This window comes from Patagioenas fasciata, chromosome 13 (genome assembly GCF_037038585.1).
Source record: "Patagioenas fasciata isolate bPatFas1 chromosome 13, bPatFas1.hap1, whole genome shotgun sequence".
Lineage (NCBI taxonomy): Eukaryota > Metazoa > Chordata > Aves > Columbiformes > Columbidae > Patagioenas > Patagioenas fasciata.
The window spans coordinates 17,028,379-17,047,849 of NC_092532.1; the positions used below are offsets into that span (position 1 = coordinate 17,028,379).

The 19,471-nt window shown below is 46.7% G+C and overlaps 2 protein-coding genes across 2 annotated transcripts in view; both read right to left on the minus strand.

Annotated features, from left to right (window-relative positions):
* Nucleotides 1-13,097: 13,097 nt before the first annotated feature.
* Nucleotides 13,098-18,792, minus strand: C13H19orf12 (chromosome 13 C19orf12 homolog). Its single transcript, XM_065847960.2, has 3 exons — nucleotides 17,761-18,792; nucleotides 16,635-16,806; nucleotides 13,098-14,395 (listed from the first exon to the last, which is right to left on the minus strand). Exons 1-3 carry the CDS (start codon nucleotides 17,773-17,775, stop codon nucleotides 14,130-14,132), a joined length of 453 nt encoding a protein of 150 aa, XP_065704032.2. The 5' UTR covers nucleotides 17,776-18,792; the 3' UTR covers nucleotides 13,098-14,129.
* Nucleotides 16,709-19,471, minus strand: part of LOC136107128 (uncharacterized protein F13E9.13, mitochondrial-like) — a 49,858-nt gene continuing 47,095 nt past the window's right edge. Inside the window, exon 7 of the mRNA XM_065847958.2 lies at nucleotides 16,709-16,806. Within this exon, the coding sequence (XP_065704030.1) occupies nucleotides 16,778-16,806 (29 nt within the window). The 3' untranslated portion in view covers nucleotides 16,709-16,777. The remainder of the gene's footprint in view (nucleotides 16,807-19,471) is intronic.

The window sequence follows — 19,471 nt, forward strand, 5'->3', positions numbered from 1 at the left end:
AAGTTTTTTGGCTCTCAGAAAAATGGTTACTTTTCCGCTGCGCACGCAAGAGCTGGACAACAGTGCCCAAAGCTGTCAGGAGCAAGACTAGTGCACTGAGCACGGAAAGCAAAACCTGGGTGTCAGTTAGCATCACACCTGCTGAAATTGGTGGGGGTTCTCCAGCAAAGAGATGGCAGCACAGAGTTAAGGGCCATGTGGTGAGGCAACCCTCTCCTCTCCAAAGCTGGGAAGAGGACGACAGCACTGCTGCAGCAGCCAGTCACAAAAGCAGAAATAAAGGTAATGGGGAGATTTGCCGTAAAGTCTTAAAAAGCTAATTGCAGCATGTGTAATCTGTCAACAAAACCGAACAAACACTGACTTCAGACTTGGCATTATGACACTTGGACAGGGTGAGGAGTGCCCACTTACCGCTCGCTTCCATCTGTCTTCCATGTCACTGGAAAAGTGTTTTGAAGTGATGAGAACAACCACTGCCCAAAACTCCAGGCACACATGTACACTGAATTCATTAATGGCAACTTGCACCTGCAGTAAATTTCTCAACTGTAAGCAATAGCAACATCTGAGTTTAAAGCATCACCATTTAAAGCTCAACTTCCAGAAACCTCGCCACAGAGAGATGAATCTTTATTTTAGGGGAAAACTGAAATTATCAGAGCAGTTTCACTTGTTTTCACATACAAAAGAAGCCACACCTGCACATTGTTCTACTTACAAACTTGTCACGCAAAAATGAACAACTGGCTGGGGCATTTGCAACATGGCCCTTGGAGCTTCATGGTGCCACCTGCAGCCGGTGTCACCCCACACCAGCACCAGCTGAGCAGCCCAAGGCTGCCCCCTCCTCACGGAAGTCAATGCTGAAGTGACCACCCTAATCCCAAGGACAATACAATAGTGGCAGAATCAAGCTCCCCATTTTTAATTTTTTTTAAAAAGAGTAAAATTCAATACGCTGCAAAAAGCCTGCTCTGGAAAGTTTTATTCTAAAGGCTTTATAGCTGCTCCTAGTTCTTTGGAGAAGTAATCTGTCAGCAATGCTATCAACTTCTGCTGGAGACTGGCATTTTCCATGACAAGAGCAATCAGCTCAGATAAACCACTCCAGTCAAAGGGGCAGAGAATAACCATGGCTTCATCACACAATTTCTTCTTCTTATCAGGAGGCAATTCCAATAAAATCTGAGAGACCGGCTTGAGCTGTCCAGTTTCACCACAGAAGCAGTCATGAAGTACTGCTCCTAGAAAAGAGAGATGTTACTCTTCACCAGTTGAATATTAAAATCTAAAATTCTATCCACAGCCTTCACCAATGTTCCCGCCTTTACTAGGAAGCAATGCAGAGTTGCATATGCCTGTACTTTAACTAGATTTATGCAGAGTGTTCAAAGCTCCAAGAAGGATTTTTAAAGCTTTCTACATCCACAGCAACCACAAAGGAACTCCGGACACAATCCAAGCTAATAGTGTCAGGCTAGAAATCAGAAACAAAATAATGCTCCTTCTGGCACTGGTCTCTTTAGGCTAAGCTCTCCTACTAAATAAAACCACGCTCAAGGAAAACTCGTGACCAACAACTGCCTTATCAGTGCCATTAACCCATCGCCTCTTACAAGAGATTCCCAGAACCACCCAGCTTTCTGCTTCAGTGCAGCTGCACACCGCAGCCTCCCCTTCCCATGAACCCAACCTGCAAAAGGTGTCGCAGACACCAAACCCATCAGCTCCTGGGCTGGACCCATCCCTGCTCTCACCTGCCAAACCAACACCCCCCGCACTGCCCACCCCAGCATGGCAGGAGACGCTCTGGGCAGGAGAGTGTCCCTAGCTGCTCAAGGTGACAGCAGGGACACCCTCTGCAGCTGGTGGCAGTGGCTGCTGCTGAGAAACCCCCGTCACACTCCTGCAGGGCTGTTCTCTTCCAAGGGGACACCAGCCTGACTGGCAACACAGGGGCATTCCAAGAGGAGTTCACAGGGCTGATCCTGCTGCCCAGAGACACAGAAACCCTGAGAGAAGGAAGGACGGGCACTCCCAACAGAGGGGCCTCAGAACTGACTCTGTCCCCAAAATTCCAACCTGCAGCCACTGCTCCGAAAGAGTCATTTATGCACTCACAGGGATGCAGTCTTCCATTAGACAAGAATTCTTTGATTTGCACATATTACTCAGTCGGCAATTTTTCCCATGATACCACAGATATACTTGAAAGCCTACAATGGCTGAATTTGTCTTCAAGGAGCTTTCATGAGAACATCAATATCTGATTCAGGGGCACTTAATGCAAAAGCCACTACAAGTATCAATGTCCAAGTTCCTCGTTTCTTGAGACACAATTTGTTACATGATCGCACTTGTTCCCCCTAAGCAACACATCCACAATCCATTCTTCTCAGAGCAAGGAGTCCTTAGAAAGCACCATACACTGCAAGATTCTCCAGTGACCACTGCAAATGGAAGGTAATTCATTCTCTGATTGTTGGTGCATGGCAGCAATAAGGACAATCCTGGCTGTCCAGTCCCACACCTGGCCCAGCTCAGAGCCTCTCCCTTCGCTCTGCTTGTCCCACAGCTGGGGCACTGCTCTACCTCAGCAGGTGGGAACCCGGGCTCTACCAGCCAAAAGCAAATGGTTTGTTAACAGCCTGTGCAAAGCATTTCAGAGCGGCCACTCTCCCAACCTCCCACCTCTGCATGAGTTCCCCTCTGCAGCACAGGAGCCAAAGTCAGCAAGGCCACTGTCACCCTGGAAAGAAACACTGACATGCCTTCCCGACACACACCTCATTTCTAAAGAGACAACATGTGAAACGGCACCTTGTAGAGCCCCCAGCGCTGCACAGCCCTTGCCTTCAACCCACTGCTGCTACAGAGACTTGCTAGGGAGTTAACCACACTTCTTTTTCCATAGCAAAATACACTTACCTATAATCACTCCAGGTGGACCTGCCAGCAGACTTTCAATAAATGCTCCTGCCCCTGCCAGGGGATGACGTCTTTTGACATCAGCTGCCATCGCGTTCTGTTCCGAGAGATGGCAGAACAGCAGAATCAAATGATCAACATCAACGGGCATCTTGGTCAGTCAAATCCTGGAAAAGATGTTTTAAATTATGTTTGGATCACTGCAACAGGGACTAAATGGTGCTGCTAAACAGATAGAGTGCAGGAGTCTATGAGACTAAAAGGACAAAGGCACAGTTGATAGAGGAAAAAAATACATTCTCTTTCATTTCTGAGAAAGACAATCCCGCTTGGAAACAGCTGAAGGTTACTGAATCTGAAAATGAAATCACAGGGCAGACCTGAAAAGTCTGTTTTTATGACAAATTCAGAAGAATAAGCAAAGACAAGTACCAGCAACGAGACACCTAAGACAGTTTCTGTCTAATTCCACAGTATGTTGGCTGTGACTCAAGCAAATGCCGTGTGCATTCAGCATTGCACACAGCTCTGGGAAAAAGGTAAAGCAGAACCTCACTCTACTGCAACCAGCAGATTAGAGTTGACAAATCTGTCTCGTATTTTTTCCTTGTCTTAAATCTTGCCACGAAACAGTTTTTTGTTTTCATATATCGCTTCTTCTCCCCATTTTGTTACGTGCTTAAATACTTACACGCTGATTTCTGAAGACAGAAGGGCACAGATTTCAGAAGGAGTCAGAAGAGAGACCTGGGACTGGGAATCAATGGGGGGCTCTGGAGTCAGGGCATCAGAACCTAAGGGTGTTTCCTGGGATGCCTTTATGAACCAGGCAGCCCAGCAAGCTTTCACCCTGTGTGGCTTTCTTAGTCCAAAGCTCTTTTGTACATTCCTCTAAGACTTTGCACATCCTTTGCATCCCATCCCCACTCCCCAGCAGTACCCAGAGAAAACCCACTGGTCCAGACTCTGTGTCTGGGGCTACAGAAGTGGGGGAGCCTCCCAAGAATCTTTCCCCAGCACAGCTCAGATGGCAGGAAGGAGCCTCACAGCACTTGCAGAGGTGTCTCCTCTCCAGTGAGAGGCTGTTTTTACTGGCTTGGCAGGACCCAGCTGCTCTCCCTGACACACTCCTAACACAGCTGACCTTATGGAATCACTCCAGCAGAGCAGAGAGAGGAGTAGTGCTGTGCATTAACCCTGCAAGGGCCTCTGCAGCAGAGCTTTCCACTGCAGTTCATGCGGGGGAGACACCCCCCAAACCTCAACAAGACAGGCTGGTGTCAGTCACACCCATCCTGTGGCCAGGGGAGGACTTGTCTCACTGGGTATCCTGCTTCAGCCACATATCTCCATTCTGCTAACATCACATACAAGACAAATACAACGCCAGCAGGCCGAGAAAGCCTCTGCATCCGTGCTGGGTCCCAAGAGGCACTCGGGATGTCACACGCTGCAGCCATCTGTTTGCAAGGGAACAGCCTTAATGATGAGAGGTTCTGCATAATCCACTAGCTACAAAGTTAATCAGAGGAGGATGACAAGTAGCCTGTCATGGTTTGCTGTTTCAAGACTTCAGCAGTACCAGTGCTGTTCCTCCAATACAGCTGTCAGAAGTATAAAATGGGGTCTGAAATGCAGCTGGTGTAGCCCCCGAACAAGGGCAGAAATGGTGTGCTGTGTGTGTTTGGGATAACACATGAAAACAGTATTAATGAACCAGAGCCAGAGTTCACCTCCCCCAAAATCATGAGAAACGGCATGTAAGAGGCACCTATAGAGTGATCCTTCGCTGGTTTAGTCTCTCGTCAGCCCACAGTGACAAGCTTCTTGAGACAGCAGTTGATTCTGGACAAGTGTGTTTAACAAGTCCTTGCTGTCACCATGCTGCCTAGTTGCTCTCTGAACACGTTTTTGTTTTGACACCCAGAGCATCTTTTGCCAACCAGTTCCACGATTCACAGCTCAGTGGGTGCACCCTGCCTTCTGTGCCATGGTATTGCTCCTGCTGTTCGCCTCTGTGCCGTTCACAGCCGCAACCAAAACTCTCTCAGTTCTAAAGTAGCCCCATCTCCCTTTACACAGATGCCCTCCCATACTATGTTATCTTTGTCCGTATCCTTCCTAGCTCTACAACAGCCCTTTTGGCTCAAAAAGGACTAGAGTAGATCAAACTGCACAGACTATTCAAGTTGTGGCTGTGACCTGGATTTATTCAGCAGCCTAACAACATCTACTGCCCTGTTCTTGGTTTTCTTCCCTGTCCCTCCTAACCTTCTTGTTCCCGTCTGACCTGCTGCTGAGCACTGGGCTTGTATTGTCAGAAATCTGTCCACAGTGACCTCAAGCTCTTTCCTGAGAGAAAATAGGCCACTCAGAACCCAGCGCTGTGACTGTACAGTCAGCGTTATCTTTCTTCTGGGGCTATTCACCGACACTAACCAACACCTACCGTTTCACTGACCGCTGGCTCATGTTGACCCCGGCAGCTGGTGGCAGGCAGGGCAGTGCTGTGGGCAGGTGGCTTCTTGGCCCGGAAAGGCTGTGGAACCCTCAGTATAGAGTCAAGCATCATCTCTCTTCCTTGACATGTCAGCACAGCACGTGCACACAGTGCAAACTTGATTTCCTTTGAGACCAGTATGGTATTGTATGCACAACATGGCACCAGCAGCACACGAACTGGGGCTCTTCAGTCAAGCACAGCAATGCTGGGGTTTAAGGCGGTGGCGCTGGGACCACATCCTCTGGGCAGAGTTAGGAGACAGTGGAGGCCATATGCATGGATGGGAAGTGAGCTGCTGCAAAACGCTGGAGCCACTTTGTTCAAAACACTTGGCATCATGCTGCTTTGCATGAATGTTGAAGGTTCCCAAAGATGCACCAGGGCTAAACAAAAGACATGAGGCAGCTTTGAAGCTGGCTCTGCTATTGGGGTGTGAGCAGCCTGTAGTTGGTTAATTGAATTCCTGGTTGCTATCTGAAAGCACTGTCCAATTCTGGTTTATTGCATAACAATACAGTAAATTACGCACAGTAGAAATACATACCTTTGTCACAAGGCTGTGTGGCAGCCTAATTATTTGGTATAAGCAGAGCACTTTGAAGACATAAAGCGCTACAAGAGCCCTCCTTATTATCCTCATGGCTACTTATCATTAGTTGCACGATGTGAAGGCTCAGCTTCGCCCTGCACTCACGGGGATGTGCTGCTGCCATTGTCAGCAGCCCCAGTCACACAGGGCTGGGCTGGGGACATGAAAGCCTGAAATTAGGATTAGACTCAGCAGCAGCGTAGGTTCCTGCAGAGTTAAACTTCACAGACAGTAGAAAGCCTCAAGTATGCAGGCGGCTGCCAGACAATGGGAGGCTGTTCGCTGTGGTTATGGAACAAATATTTTTATACACAGATTCCTGGAGAGAATGGCTGGGAAAAAGCAAGCAAGCCCCTTTTATGGAAACCAACAAAAATCAGATCCAAGAGCCTGCCTTGCCAGCACCCTATTTAGCATTTTATTACTGACTTTTTGCCTGCACAAGCAATTAATAAACTGCAGTTGGGTCAAAAGTCTGTTATGTGAACTTTAGCTTGTGGACAGGCGCAGAGCAGACAGCTGATTCCTACTGATGCTCCAGCAAGTCTTTCACTTTAACGCGGTATTTGCCTGTCTCCTGCCTTCTGGAGCGACTGGAAGCATTTGCTTCTGAAGTCTCTCTTTCCCGTGGCCAAATATTACATTCAGCCATTGGTGTCGTTTGTATCCTTCACTGCTCTAAAGCTGAGCAAGTCTCCAACTTAGGATTTCGAACATCTGGTTATGTGGGGCTTAAAATGCACCTTGAAAGGCAAGGTGGAAAAGTTAGATAGCCCCCTCATTTTGGCCTGGAAGAGGAGGATTTTAAGAGCCAGAGATGTTTGAGTAAATGCAGGTGGCAGTCAAAAGTCAGAGATACCCTGGCTGCCTTTCTTGCAGAAAACTTCCACTGGTATTAAACAGAACTGCCTGCCAGGGAGAGGGCAGAAATCTAGAGGAACTATCCATTGGTATGGTTAGCTGGGCAAGAACAAAAAAATCACATTGGAAGTGCATACAAATAGAGGAATGAGCTAACTTACTTTTCTGCACCAGGATGGGCTTTACCCACTGGCTTACACGCCCCAGCAGCAGACACGGATCTTCTCCAGCTGGGAGGGAACGGCGGTGTCTGGGGAGGGACAGTCGGGGCTGATGACACCTCTGCCCCTGCTCCGCCATCTCTCTCATCAGGAACCTTCCCATCTCTGTGTTCATTCAGGAGCCAATTCTGACTCAACTGAGTGATTCTCCAGTTGTTTTGTCATAACATCTCAACACAAGGAGCTGCTCAGGGAGCTGCAGTGAGGTGCGGTAAAAATAAGACCTTCCAAGCTTTTGTTTTGTTAGATCAATTTTGACTCCAAATTACAAAGATTATTCATAATATCTTATTGACTAATACAAAAATAACAAAGCCTTCAAACTGTCATCACATTATACGTACGAGGGAATATCTGAGTGTGCTCTACTCCAAAGCAGCATGTCAGAGCACAGGAAAGATTTAATTTCACCCTAAATAACTCCTGCCCACTGAGGCAGAGCAGGAAATAAGGAATACCGAACATTTACATCCTGGTAGACACTCCTGTGCAGAGTTTAATTAGTTAAGGTCAAACACCAGTGTAAATATTTCATTCCCCTGCAACAAAGAAAGTAGCTACTTTATGCAACCTAGCAGTTCCCTCTTCATCCCGATTGCTGTGAACCTCTACTGACATTCATTACGTTCCTTCTTCTTCAGTGCTCATGTTTTGACCGCAGGGTCTGAGCATGGTTAGCTGCATAATAGTCCTATTACATTTGTGTAACACACCATTTCCTATGGAGAGATTGCAGAGTTTAACAAAAAAGGCATTCAGGAACGAGATGGGAAGTTACTCGAGGTCACCCAGCAAACAGGCAGAAGAGGCAGTGAAGGTGATAACCCTTCTCAGGCCCAGCAAAATGGGCTTTCCACCAAGCCACACTGCTGTACCTGCTGACAGCTCAAGCCTTGTCTTTGTTGGAAGCTCAGCAGTGACACCAGATGAAACCGCACCATTTTGAGGGAATTGCAAAGGTACAGATGTTCGAACGCAGCGTCTTCACCAAATGTTGAAAGCCGTAACGTTCATGTTTGCTTAAATCCTTCCTGCTGAACAGTCATCCAAGGAAACTAATGGCTTCATTTTTGCAGACTTCAGAATGATTTTATATATTTACCTCTTAGGCTCTTCTGGAATTCATAAATCACACTTAATGAGAAGTATTAGCACACGCTTACTGCAATTACATGATGAATGTTTGATTTCTGGCTTACAGCCTGAAAAATACATAGATTTCTGTGATCTCTAGAAAGGTAAAGATGAAACCTCATGTTTTAATTAGGGGCTAATAGCTTTAGTTCACTGCAATGCAAAGGCCTTTGGTTTCTTAAAAGCTTTCCAACCCAGCTGAAAGTCTGCCATTCAATTAGTCTGGAGTTATACATCAGCTAGTCAAGCAATGACAGCCTTTCTAAGAAAGCAGTGCTTTCTTCACAAGAGCTTTTGCTCTGGGGAAAATAATGCATTTCTTTTACATCCTCTGGCTGCACCAGTGCTGCGAAACTGCTGCTGGAGACCGAACCCGGCAGGTCCTACCACTGCAGCTACGCAGGATTGAACCCTTGAGTTTGCATGTGTTTCACTAGAGAGTGCTACTGGAGTTGCTGCAACACCGCGAGGAGAAAATGGAAAAATTTGATTTCCATGCGAATCTGCATAGTCTTTAACAGAAATATTAAGATTAGTATAAATGCTGTGTGACCTGAAATATGTGCATGTGAAAGCACCATAACAACAATTAAAAGAGAGGCCTGTATGGACAGTGAAGGATGCCACTTCATCAAGCGGACAAATGTGTTGCTGCTGTCAAGCCCCACACTGCTGAAATCGCAGCACAGACAGTGGGGCAGAGGCAGAGTTTGCAGCAAATCACGTATGCCAGTCCTCCTTCTGATAGCCCAGCAGGCTAACAGGAAGACAACAGCAACGGGATATAAAAGATATCCTTAAGGGTATATAGGATTTGTCCAAAAACTTAGTTTATCATTGACAATCAAGAAGAACCCAGGAGAGTAAGTGAGGACTTGACTTGTCCTCTGCGTTGTGCGCAAGCAATCCCAGTCAGACCACTTGGAAAGGTATATGAGAGTACGGCTGTGTAAAATCAATTTGCTTAGTGACTTTGAATAATACAACCTTCTTCCCCTACTATAAGAACTTCCAGTTAGTTTTGTAACACTAATTTCCTGTAAACCAACCAAAAGGGAAAAAATACATGCTAACCACCATCAGGTTGCAGTCATCAAATTGCTTTCATCTGAACAAAACACGGATGCTCTCCGTAGCTTTTTGTTGTGCATGCCAAAGAGAATTTCACTTCTAAAGAAGAGCTATCCTGGCCCACCCAAGTCCTTTGCAGCACAAGCCATCCTCCCAAAAGAAGAGGTGAGTGTTACTGGTGTGACGGATTCACCGTTCATCCGTGACAACTGGGAGCAGGTGACTGCAGCCATGCCATCCCACCCCACCCATGTCCCACACACGTATGGCAGGAGCTATAAATCGTGACCTGTAAGAGAGGAAAGCAGTTCTGCCGGAGCACAGCAGCCTGTGATCAGGCTACCGTGGACAATACAACACACCGCACCACTGGTATCATCTTAAACAATATGGTGAGAAATAATAAAAGAATAATGACAAACTGCTGGTAGTATCACACCCCACCGCTACCCTCAGTCAGCAGCCGTCACCCGCACAGCCCACCATTGCTGGCTGGTGGTGTCATTGCCACCTCGCACAAAAGCAGCTGAAGGGGAAAGGTGAGTGGCTGCCCAAAATCATGCAGCAAACCATGGCTGCAGCAGACTGGTCAGCTTCCTTCAACAAACTGCCCTGAGTCCAGCAGCAAAGCACCTCGGCAGCCCACCCTGCTCCCCAGAGCCCAGGGCAGGGGAGCAGCCCCAGCCACTGGCTCCCCCAGCAAGGACAGACCCTGCCCAGAGGGTTGCACAGCCGCCTCCTGCCAGCAGCCCATGCAGCCCTCTTGGAGAGATGGAGGCTGTTGGGGAACATTCTTCCCCAGCAAAGCCCTCTGTAGGTGGAAGGAGAGAGGTTGTCCTTCAAAGAATGCCCATGTAATGCTAATTCATGCTACTTTTCATAGTTTAGTAAGTGAGAACTGACGTTACACACACAATGTAAATGGGTTGAGCCAAGAGCCACCAGACCCTCTCCATGGGGGCACGTACTCACCCTGCAGAATCTCAGCTCTGAGGTTCAAAGCAGCTCCCTGCCTGAGCCCCTTTTTGGCAGATTACCGCTGCCGGTGAGGTTCTCACTGCCTGCTGTAAACATTAATGGGATCTCAGAATTACCTGCTTTTACAGTTCTCTGTGCTCTCTAGAACTGCTAGATGTACAAGAGATGATCCAATTTCACCTGAACGGCTCCAAATCAGGAGCAAATCTGGATGTTATCGTCGGCAAGACAGCAAGAAGTGCTGCTGTGTGCATGTGCCTATGAGCTTGCACCAATCGTTTCTTCAAAGCAGGCTGGAAAAAGGAATCATTCAGTGGGTCATTCCAGGGAACCCCCTTCCACAGCAGAAGGATTTCACCAAAACCCTGTAAAACCTCCAGTTAGTGAACACTATAGCAACTAATTAGGCAGTGTCACAGGTGCTGTGATGGCCACCATGGTGCACCACCTGAGCACCTGCTCCCTGCCCTTAGCTCAGGGTCTCCGTTCCAGTTCCCGTGCTCCCCCAGAGCACTGACCCCAGGAGCCTCCACCGTGCCGTTGGGAACGGGACCTTTAGGAGGACTGTGCTGTGACAGTGACCAGCAAAAGACCAGAATTTCACAGCTCAATGCCCCTTGGTCCTGCAGGGTCCGTGGGAGCAGCAGTTACACACGGGCCATCTGTACGCGAGATGTGAGCACCACTCCAAAGGCAGGCAGAGCTGCTAGAGGTGCAGACTTGAAAGTGACAAAACCAAACAAAGAAATGCAAACTCCCAAAAACCAAGCAATTATTCTTTCCTCACTTGCCAATCTGCCTGTGATCAGTCTTTGCAAACTGGCGGCTGCTCAGCTCACAAAATCCACTTGTCCTTCTGTAATCACGAGGGTAAAACCGCCTTCCTCTGCCTGATTGTGTATTTTCTCGCTATAATTAAATGTGACATGCAGCTGCAGTAAATATTTGTGCAGTCATAGCTCACATATGATAATGGTCAAAAACCGACTTCACCAGGGAACGTGTATGAATTCTAGTCTAGTCTGTAGCTGGGCTGGTATTTCTGAACTAATACAAATTCATTAAACCCAGAAATTTAACAGTCCACTAGCAAAAAAAGAACTTACCTTTACTTTTAACAGGAAGAGATAACTGCTATCCATATAGTAAGGCTGTCTTGAGAATCTGAATTTAAGAAATAATCTGATTGCCACTAGGTGGCACATCTCAATTAGTAATCTGTGCTTGAATTCATGATTGCCTTTTTTTTTTTTTTAATATTCCCTATCTTTGCTAACATAACACTTTGTGATCATGCTTGCTTTCTATTTTTAAATCAGACAGCTTTAAGAAAAAAAAATTAACTAAAAATACACCATCTGCCAGTGAAAATCAAGCTTGATTCTGTCACATTTAAACCCAAACCAGGTTAACAACCAGAATCACAGATGGTTTCTTTATATGAATATGTACATCTCCCCACAGTGACTCTCTCAGCTGCTTCCCAAACCGCTGGCATGGCACCACCTCGTTTCCTAGGCGACAGCTGTGCCTCGCACTCAGCTCGGACGTTACACGGCTGGGATGCATCTCAGAAGGTTCCATCGCTGCCTGCGCGGGTCCCGCACCGCCCGGGATGCAGCGGTGGGCAGGCACCTCGCTCCAAAGAACAGCAACAGATGGGTGCTGATCCATTCTCATGCAGCTGCTCTTCTCCTCAGATGATCAACTCTGCTGCAGGATTCTTTTAACTTGTCCAAATCCCCACAACAGGCTACACACCAGATATCATTGTGACCTTGATGTGATAGCACAGGGCTGTAGTCAGAGCAATAAAGGCAGAATTTGATCCTTCTGCAGCACTCAACACTGACAGAAACCACTGAAATACAAACAACAAAACCACTGTGGGGCGCTGCATTCATCATCCCTCAGTACTTATGTATCAGGGTCTCCTCAATCAGAAGCGGTTATTTCCTAATTCTCACGTGTCCAAACACACTTTGGATGAACACTTGAGCTGGCTTCTGTTCTTCTTCTATTACCATCAGTGAAATGTGTTTCAGACCAAATTGCAAACCTATTGCTACCACTTCGAAAACAGGTACCTGCCATCTTCTAAGAAGTTCGATGAGAACCAAACCTGTTAAACGATACAGAGAATACACAGAACTCAATTCACTTCTTCCTGGTTCTACTTCAGTCATCTGAAAACCTATGGAACTTAAAGTTCACTGATGTCTGAAGCCACCTTGAAACCTGCTAATGATCTGTTTAAATACTGGATACTGTTATAAACAAATTGAAACCACCATCTTTCCCATGGCCTGCTTTGCAATCAGATGTCAACTTCTTTCATGTCTGCGTTTGAAGAGCTGATAAGAAGGTGCCAGGCTCCATCCCTCTCTGTCATTCAATCACCTGCTGTTCTTAGCAATGGATCACTTTGCAAAGAGTGCGTTTAATTAGTGAAATAACCAGAAAATTGCAACTAAAATTAACAGGGTACCTAAAAATATTTAGATGGATATACAGACTGTGTAAAGTTGTAAAAAGCTAATTGCAGAGTGTGTGATCTGTCAACAAAATTGAACAAACACTGACTTCAGGCTTGGCATTATGACACTTGGACAGGGTGAGGAGTGCCCACTTACCGCTCACTTCCATCTGTCTTCCACGTCACTGGAAAAGTGTTTTGAAGTGATGAGAACAACCACTGCCCAAAACTCCAGGTACACATGTACACTGAATTCATTAATGGCAACTTGCACCTGCAGAAGTAAATTACTCAACCGTATGTAACAGCAATATTCACCAGTTAAAGCTCAACTTGTAGAAACCTCACCACACACACAGAGATGAATCTTTATTTTAGGTGAAAACTGAAATTACCAGAGCAGTTTCACTACATACAAAAGAAGGCACGCCCGCAAATTCTACTTACAGACTCGTCTTACAATAATGAACAACTGGCTGGGCTATTTGGCAACATGGCCCTTGGAGCTCACAGTGTCACCTCACAACAGCACCAGCTGAACAGCCCAAGGCTGCTCCCTCCTCACATTTCAGCACCAGATCTTAGAGTTCATCTGGCCTACAGCAAAACACAGGCCTCTATGATGCTTCTTATCAATATGTTAAGGAAAACAGAGGACCAGCTGTTTGGATTCAGTCAAGAAGCCAATGCTGAAATGACCACCCTAATCCTAGGAACAGCACAACAGGAGCAGAATCAGCTCCCCACTTTAATTTTTTTTTTAAATAATATTCTTGCTGTGCCTTCCCATTCTAGGACACCCATGCACAGGTTGGTTACCTGTTGCTTTATGCCCTCCTTAGGCATCGGCTTCACTTATTACAGAAAGGAATAAATAACTCAAGAGTTACAATAAAAATGTGACAATAAGTAAGTAAGGATTGAGATCTTTGAGTTCACAGTAAAATAATCTACTTAAAACTTTCTTTTGAAGGACTGAAGCACACAGTAGGTAAAATTCTTCCAAGTGCCCTGGCTGCTTTGGCACCTATGTGTCATTCACAGAAAAAACTTAAAGCACTTTCACAAACAGGATGAAATCTCCTAAACAAAACACAATGACTTTGAAAATTGTAACTAGTGATACATTAGTGTAAGAGAAGCGTAATTCCCTTCAGTGACTTTGAATTCATTCCTACTACAGTGTCCGTACGATGCAGTCATCTAATACTATCCTTACAAAACAAACAAATACCCAACCTCAAAACACTACTTACACCTACCTACATTCATAATTAGTATTGATAACCAATAACTGCTATGTTGAAGAAACACAACTGTCAGAGTAAAATTCTTTACACTGTAAAAAGCCTGCTCTAGAAAGGTTTATTCTCTATACTGTATCTCTGCTCTTAGTTCTTTGGATAAATAATTCATCAGCACTCCTAACAACTTCTGCTGGAGACTGGCATTTCCCATGACAAGAGCGGTCAGCTGAACCATATCAGTCCAGTCTAAGTTGCGGAGAATAACAATGGCTTCATCATAGAGTTTCTGCTGCTCAGCAGGAGGCAATTCTGACAAAATCTGAGGGACTGGCCTGAACTGTCCACTAGTCATCCAGGCGCCACACAATCCACCAAGTGCCCCTCCTAGAAAAGAGAGAGAGATATGTTAGTCTTTACCTGTTAATGTTAAAACCTAAAATTGTATCCACAGCCTGCATCAACAATGTTCCCATTGATTATGAGAAATCAATGCAGAGCTGTGCATGCCTCTAACTAGGTTTATGCACTGTGTTGAAAGCACCAAAAAGGATCCACAGCAATCAGAAATGAACTCTTGACATAATCCAAGCTAATAGCTTCATGCTAGAAATTGGAAACAGAATAACGCACCTTAGGGCACCAGTCTCTTTAGTGTAAGTTCCACTACTAAATAAAACCACACCCAAGGAAGTGAAGGGGCCTCAGAACTGACTCTGTCCCCAAAATTCCAACCTGCAGCCACTGCTCCGAAAGAGTCATTTACGCACTCACAGGGATGCAGTCTTCCATTAGACAAGAATTCCTTAATTTGCACACTTTACTCAGTTGGCAATTTTTTCCATGATACCACAGAAATACTTGAAAGCCCACGATGGCTGAATTCATCTCCAAGGAACTTTTATGAGAACATCAATATCTGATTCAGGGGCACTTAATGCAAAAGCCACTACAAGTATCGATGTCCAAGTTCCTTGTCTCTTGAGACAAGATTTGTTACATGATTTCCCCCTAAGCAACACACCCACAATCCATTCCTCTCAGACAAGCAGTCCCTAGAAAGCACCATACGCTGCAAGATTATCCAGTGACCACTGCAAATGGAAGGTAATTCACTCTCTGATTGTTGGTGCATGGCAGCAATAAGGACAATCCCGCCTTTCCAGTCCCACACCTGGCCCAGCTCTTTGTGTCAGTGGAAGTGCACTTGATTACAAATTCACCTGGAACTGCCCTAAAACCTACTGAAGACCCAGGGTCATTTACCTTTGTGATATGAAAAGTTAAATCAGGGTCTTCTGGTTTGGTTGCACTATGAGTAGGACACAGTTTTTTGTAGACTTAGTATTTCTTATTTTATTTACTTATTAGTGTATATTTTTGGTATACAGTAGTAGGTATACTTGTTCCAGTGCCTTCACCAGGTGCTGAAGAACACTGAGCTTGACTGGGAGACATTATGAAAGCTTAAACAAACAAACAAAACACGAAAACACATCCAAGAATAACTTCAGTGTTTCTCTTCACCTTAAGAATGAGATCGTTTACATTTTCACTTTTACTTCTAATTTACAGCTTACAAACTTCTTAGAAAAGTTTAATTTCACTTCTTTGTTCCTGACAACTTCAGGCATATGTTTGTCAAAAATATTTTTGGCTGTTAGTTTACATTGAACTTGTACAAGAAGTAAATACTCAGCTCCATTTTGCATTTATGGTTATCACTCCTCACATATTATTTGGTCATTGTTTGTAATCCACCTTGCTAACCCTCACACCGGCATACTGCAATTCACTCCTATACCAGTGAGCCTGTGAAATCGCTGGAACTACTCACATGAGCAAGGAGCATTCAAGGACCAAGGCCCACACAAATTCAGTGAGAAGACAGCTTTCCAACCAGACAACTCTTAATTCAAGAGCTACAGAGGAGAGACAACTCTTTACTATTAGTCTCTAGCCTTCCTGTAATTTTTCATACAAGTGAAAAAGCTAAGTGATGGGGAATAACAAATTCCAGAAGAAAAAAACAAGTTCACCAAGAAGTGGATAGCAAGTACTTCTAAAATAGAGAAATAAGTATTATTTTTAATAAAATCATGAGGAAGATGAGCCTCTCCCTTGCTAAGGCTGACTAAGAATACTCATTCACCCTCACTTTACACACAGAATTCCACAGTGTTAGGGATTGGAAGGGACCTCAAAAGATCATCTAGTCCAATCCCCCTGCCAGAATTCCCCCAACTGCTTCTTTCGCTCTGCTTGTCCCACAGCTGGGGCACTGCTCTACCTCAGCAGGTGGGAACCTGGGCTCTACCAGCCAAAAGCAAATGGTTTGTTAACAGCCTGTGCAAAGCATTTCAGAGCTGCCACTCTCCCAACCTCCCACCTCTGCATGAGTTCCCCTCTGCAGCACAGGAGCCAAAGTCCACAAGGTCACTGTCACCCTAGAAGGAAACACCGACACGCCTTCCCAACACACAGCTCGTTTCTAAAGAGCTGACATGTAAAATGGCACCTTGTAGAGCCCCCTGCGCTGCACACCCCTTGCCTTCAACCCATACCTGCCACACAGACTTGCTAGGGAGTTAACCACACTTCTTGTTCTAAAGCAAAACACACTTACCTACAGCGATTCCAGGTGGACCTCCCATCAGACCCCCTATAAATGCTCCTGCACCGGCCAGCAGTGCTCCTGAGCCAGAGTGTTTGACAGCAGCTTTCATCTCCTTCTGCGCCGAGAGATGGCAGAACAGTTGCATCACATTGTCAACATTGAGGGGCATCTTGGCGAGATCCTGGAAAAAGATGTTCTAAGTTATCTTTGGATCGCTGCAACGGGGACTAAATGTTGCTGCTAAACAAATAGAGTTCAGGAGTCTATGAGACTAAAAGGACAAAGGTACAGTTGATACAGGAAAAAAATACTTTTGCTTTCTCTTTCATTTCTGGGAAAGCCAAACCTACTCAGAAACTGCTGAAGGTTACTGAATCTGCACATGAAACCACAGGGTAGACCAGAACAATCTGTTTTTATGACAAATTCAGAAGACTAAACAAGGGCAAGTGTGGCAGACGGCCACCCCACTGGCACCCAAAAGCAACAGGAACTTCCAGGCTGATGGAACACCATGGTCATGCACACACCCCCTGGTTGACAGACAGGGCCTTTGGCCAATGTCACACTTTGTTTGAAAGAATTCTACAGTGCACTGCCTTTGCCTCAAGGAATTGCCGTGTGCGTTCAGCATGGCACACAGCTCTGGGAAAAAGACAAAGCAGAGCCTCACTCTACTGCCATCAGCAGATTAGAATTGACAAACGTGTTAGGTATTTTTTCCTTGTCCTAAATCTTGCCACAAATCGGGTTTTTGTTTTCACATATCACTTCTTCTTCCCGTTTTGCTACATGCTTAAACATTTCCGCACTGATTTCTGAAGGCGGAAGGGAACAGATTTCAGGAGGAGTCAGAGGAGAGACCTGGGACTGGGAATAAACAGGGGGCTCTGTATACAGGGCATCAGAAACACAAGGGTGTTCGCATACAGGAGTCTGGGCTCAGCAGACACGTGAGATGACTCTCATTATCTCATTCACTATGATTCACCACATGTCGGAGAGCCGATAACACAAAACAGCTCTCCCTGAGAGTTACCGTGATTTGCTTTTCCCCAAACTGACTGACTTCCACAATTTCCTAAAACGACCGAATTGTTATGGCCGTAAGAAGATGTTTTGCGAGCAAAGAAACCTGAAGCTGAGGCATCAGGTTCCTGCAGTGTGTAGAAGGTGCTGTCCGCAGAAAGCCACCGCATTACTCCATCCGCCACTGCCAGCACCGGGAGGTTTCCTTAGGGCAACGTGGCAGCTCGAGCAGCGCAAAGGGTTTCTCTGGATAAATAAAAGACTCTTTCACTATTAGATTCAAAGTGCAAAGCGCTTCAGAGTGAAAAAACCACAGACCATAATGAAAACAGGAATCACACTGCTACCTGGTGGTGTACAAAGTGCTTTGAACACACCAAGTTGTAATAACCTGGAATAAAAAAAGCAGGTAGATGTTCAATGGGAATTATCTCCTTCCAATAAGGCTAAAAGAAATTTGAGGCCTAACCGGTCTAGACACTAAGGATATCCCACTTACCTGGACTGTCAAATTACAAGGTATATGTGAAATACTGACCATAACTCCTTCAGCCCTTGAGTTTTTTTGGACCCACTCAATGTCTTTTTAACTTACAAATTGAGGGTGGATTTCTTTTCCATTTCCTAGCCAGCTCCTCCATTTTGAACTCACTCAGAAAAGAGTTACAGGTCACTTGCATCAACTAGCTGATATTGAAGCCAAAACAAATAGATTTGTAGTTAAGAAAAAAAAGAGTTGACACTTGGAAAATAGAGCTTGGTCCCCTCTAGAGACACTTGGCACAGAACATCTCAGTGGTATCTCCAAAATCTGAACTAAGCCTGAAAATCAAAGGTGCTTTCCCCAACTCACTACGAAGACAAATACCAGCTCACTAAAATCAATCAAAGTCTCCTGAAGGTTTCAAAATTTATTAAAATCTTTATGGCTAAAATAGACTGAGTATAAAATGTAATTACAAACTCTTTCAAACAGCTGAAATTTAATTACAGTTCAGATATATTTTTTTATCCTCCGATAACGCCTATTTCGGGTTTACTATTACTGAAGCGATGATTCAGCTGCAATGCAACTTGGGGGAAAAAGAAACCGGCAGTCAATGAAGAGGTCAAGCCGAGCCCAAGGTTTTCAAGCCTCTCCTCGCCGCCCCCAAAGGAAGGGGGTGCCCCGGAGAACGGAGCAGGGGGTGCCCCGCCAGACCGCTCGCCCCGGGCCCCCCACGCCGCCCTCCCCGGGGCGGTCCCGGCACCCGCCGGGCTGTGGGCCCCGGCCTCGCCCCGCACGGTCCCGGCTGCCGCAGCCGCACCCGGCCTCTACGGGAATCTTCCCACCGCCCGCAAACGCAAACCCCGACACAGGGCCGGGGTGGGGGGAGCTCCCTGGGCAGCGGGGCAGCGAGCGGGGCCGGCCAGGGCAGCGAGCGGGGCCGGCCAGGGCAGCGAGCGGGGCCGGCCAGGGCAGCGAGCGGGGCCGGCCAGGGCAGCGAGCGGGGCCGGCCAGGGCAGCGGGCAGAGCCGGCGCCGTGCCCCGCGGCGGCCCTTCCTTCCTCCCTTCCCTCCCTCCTCCTCCCGCCTCCCGGCCGCCTACCTCAGCGGGCAAGGCCGGCAGCACCCGCGGCTCCCGGCTCAGAGGAGACCGCGTAGGACACGGCTGCGGCACCGGGGGAGGAGCGCGGCCCGGAGATCCCCGCGCAGTGCAGCCTCCGGCCCTGCCCACCCGCGGTACCGCTCCGGCGGTGGGGCCGCCCCGCCAGGGAGTGCCGAGCCCTGGCAGCCCTCCCGCCCTCACCTCCGCGCCGGCCGGGCCCGGGGCGCGC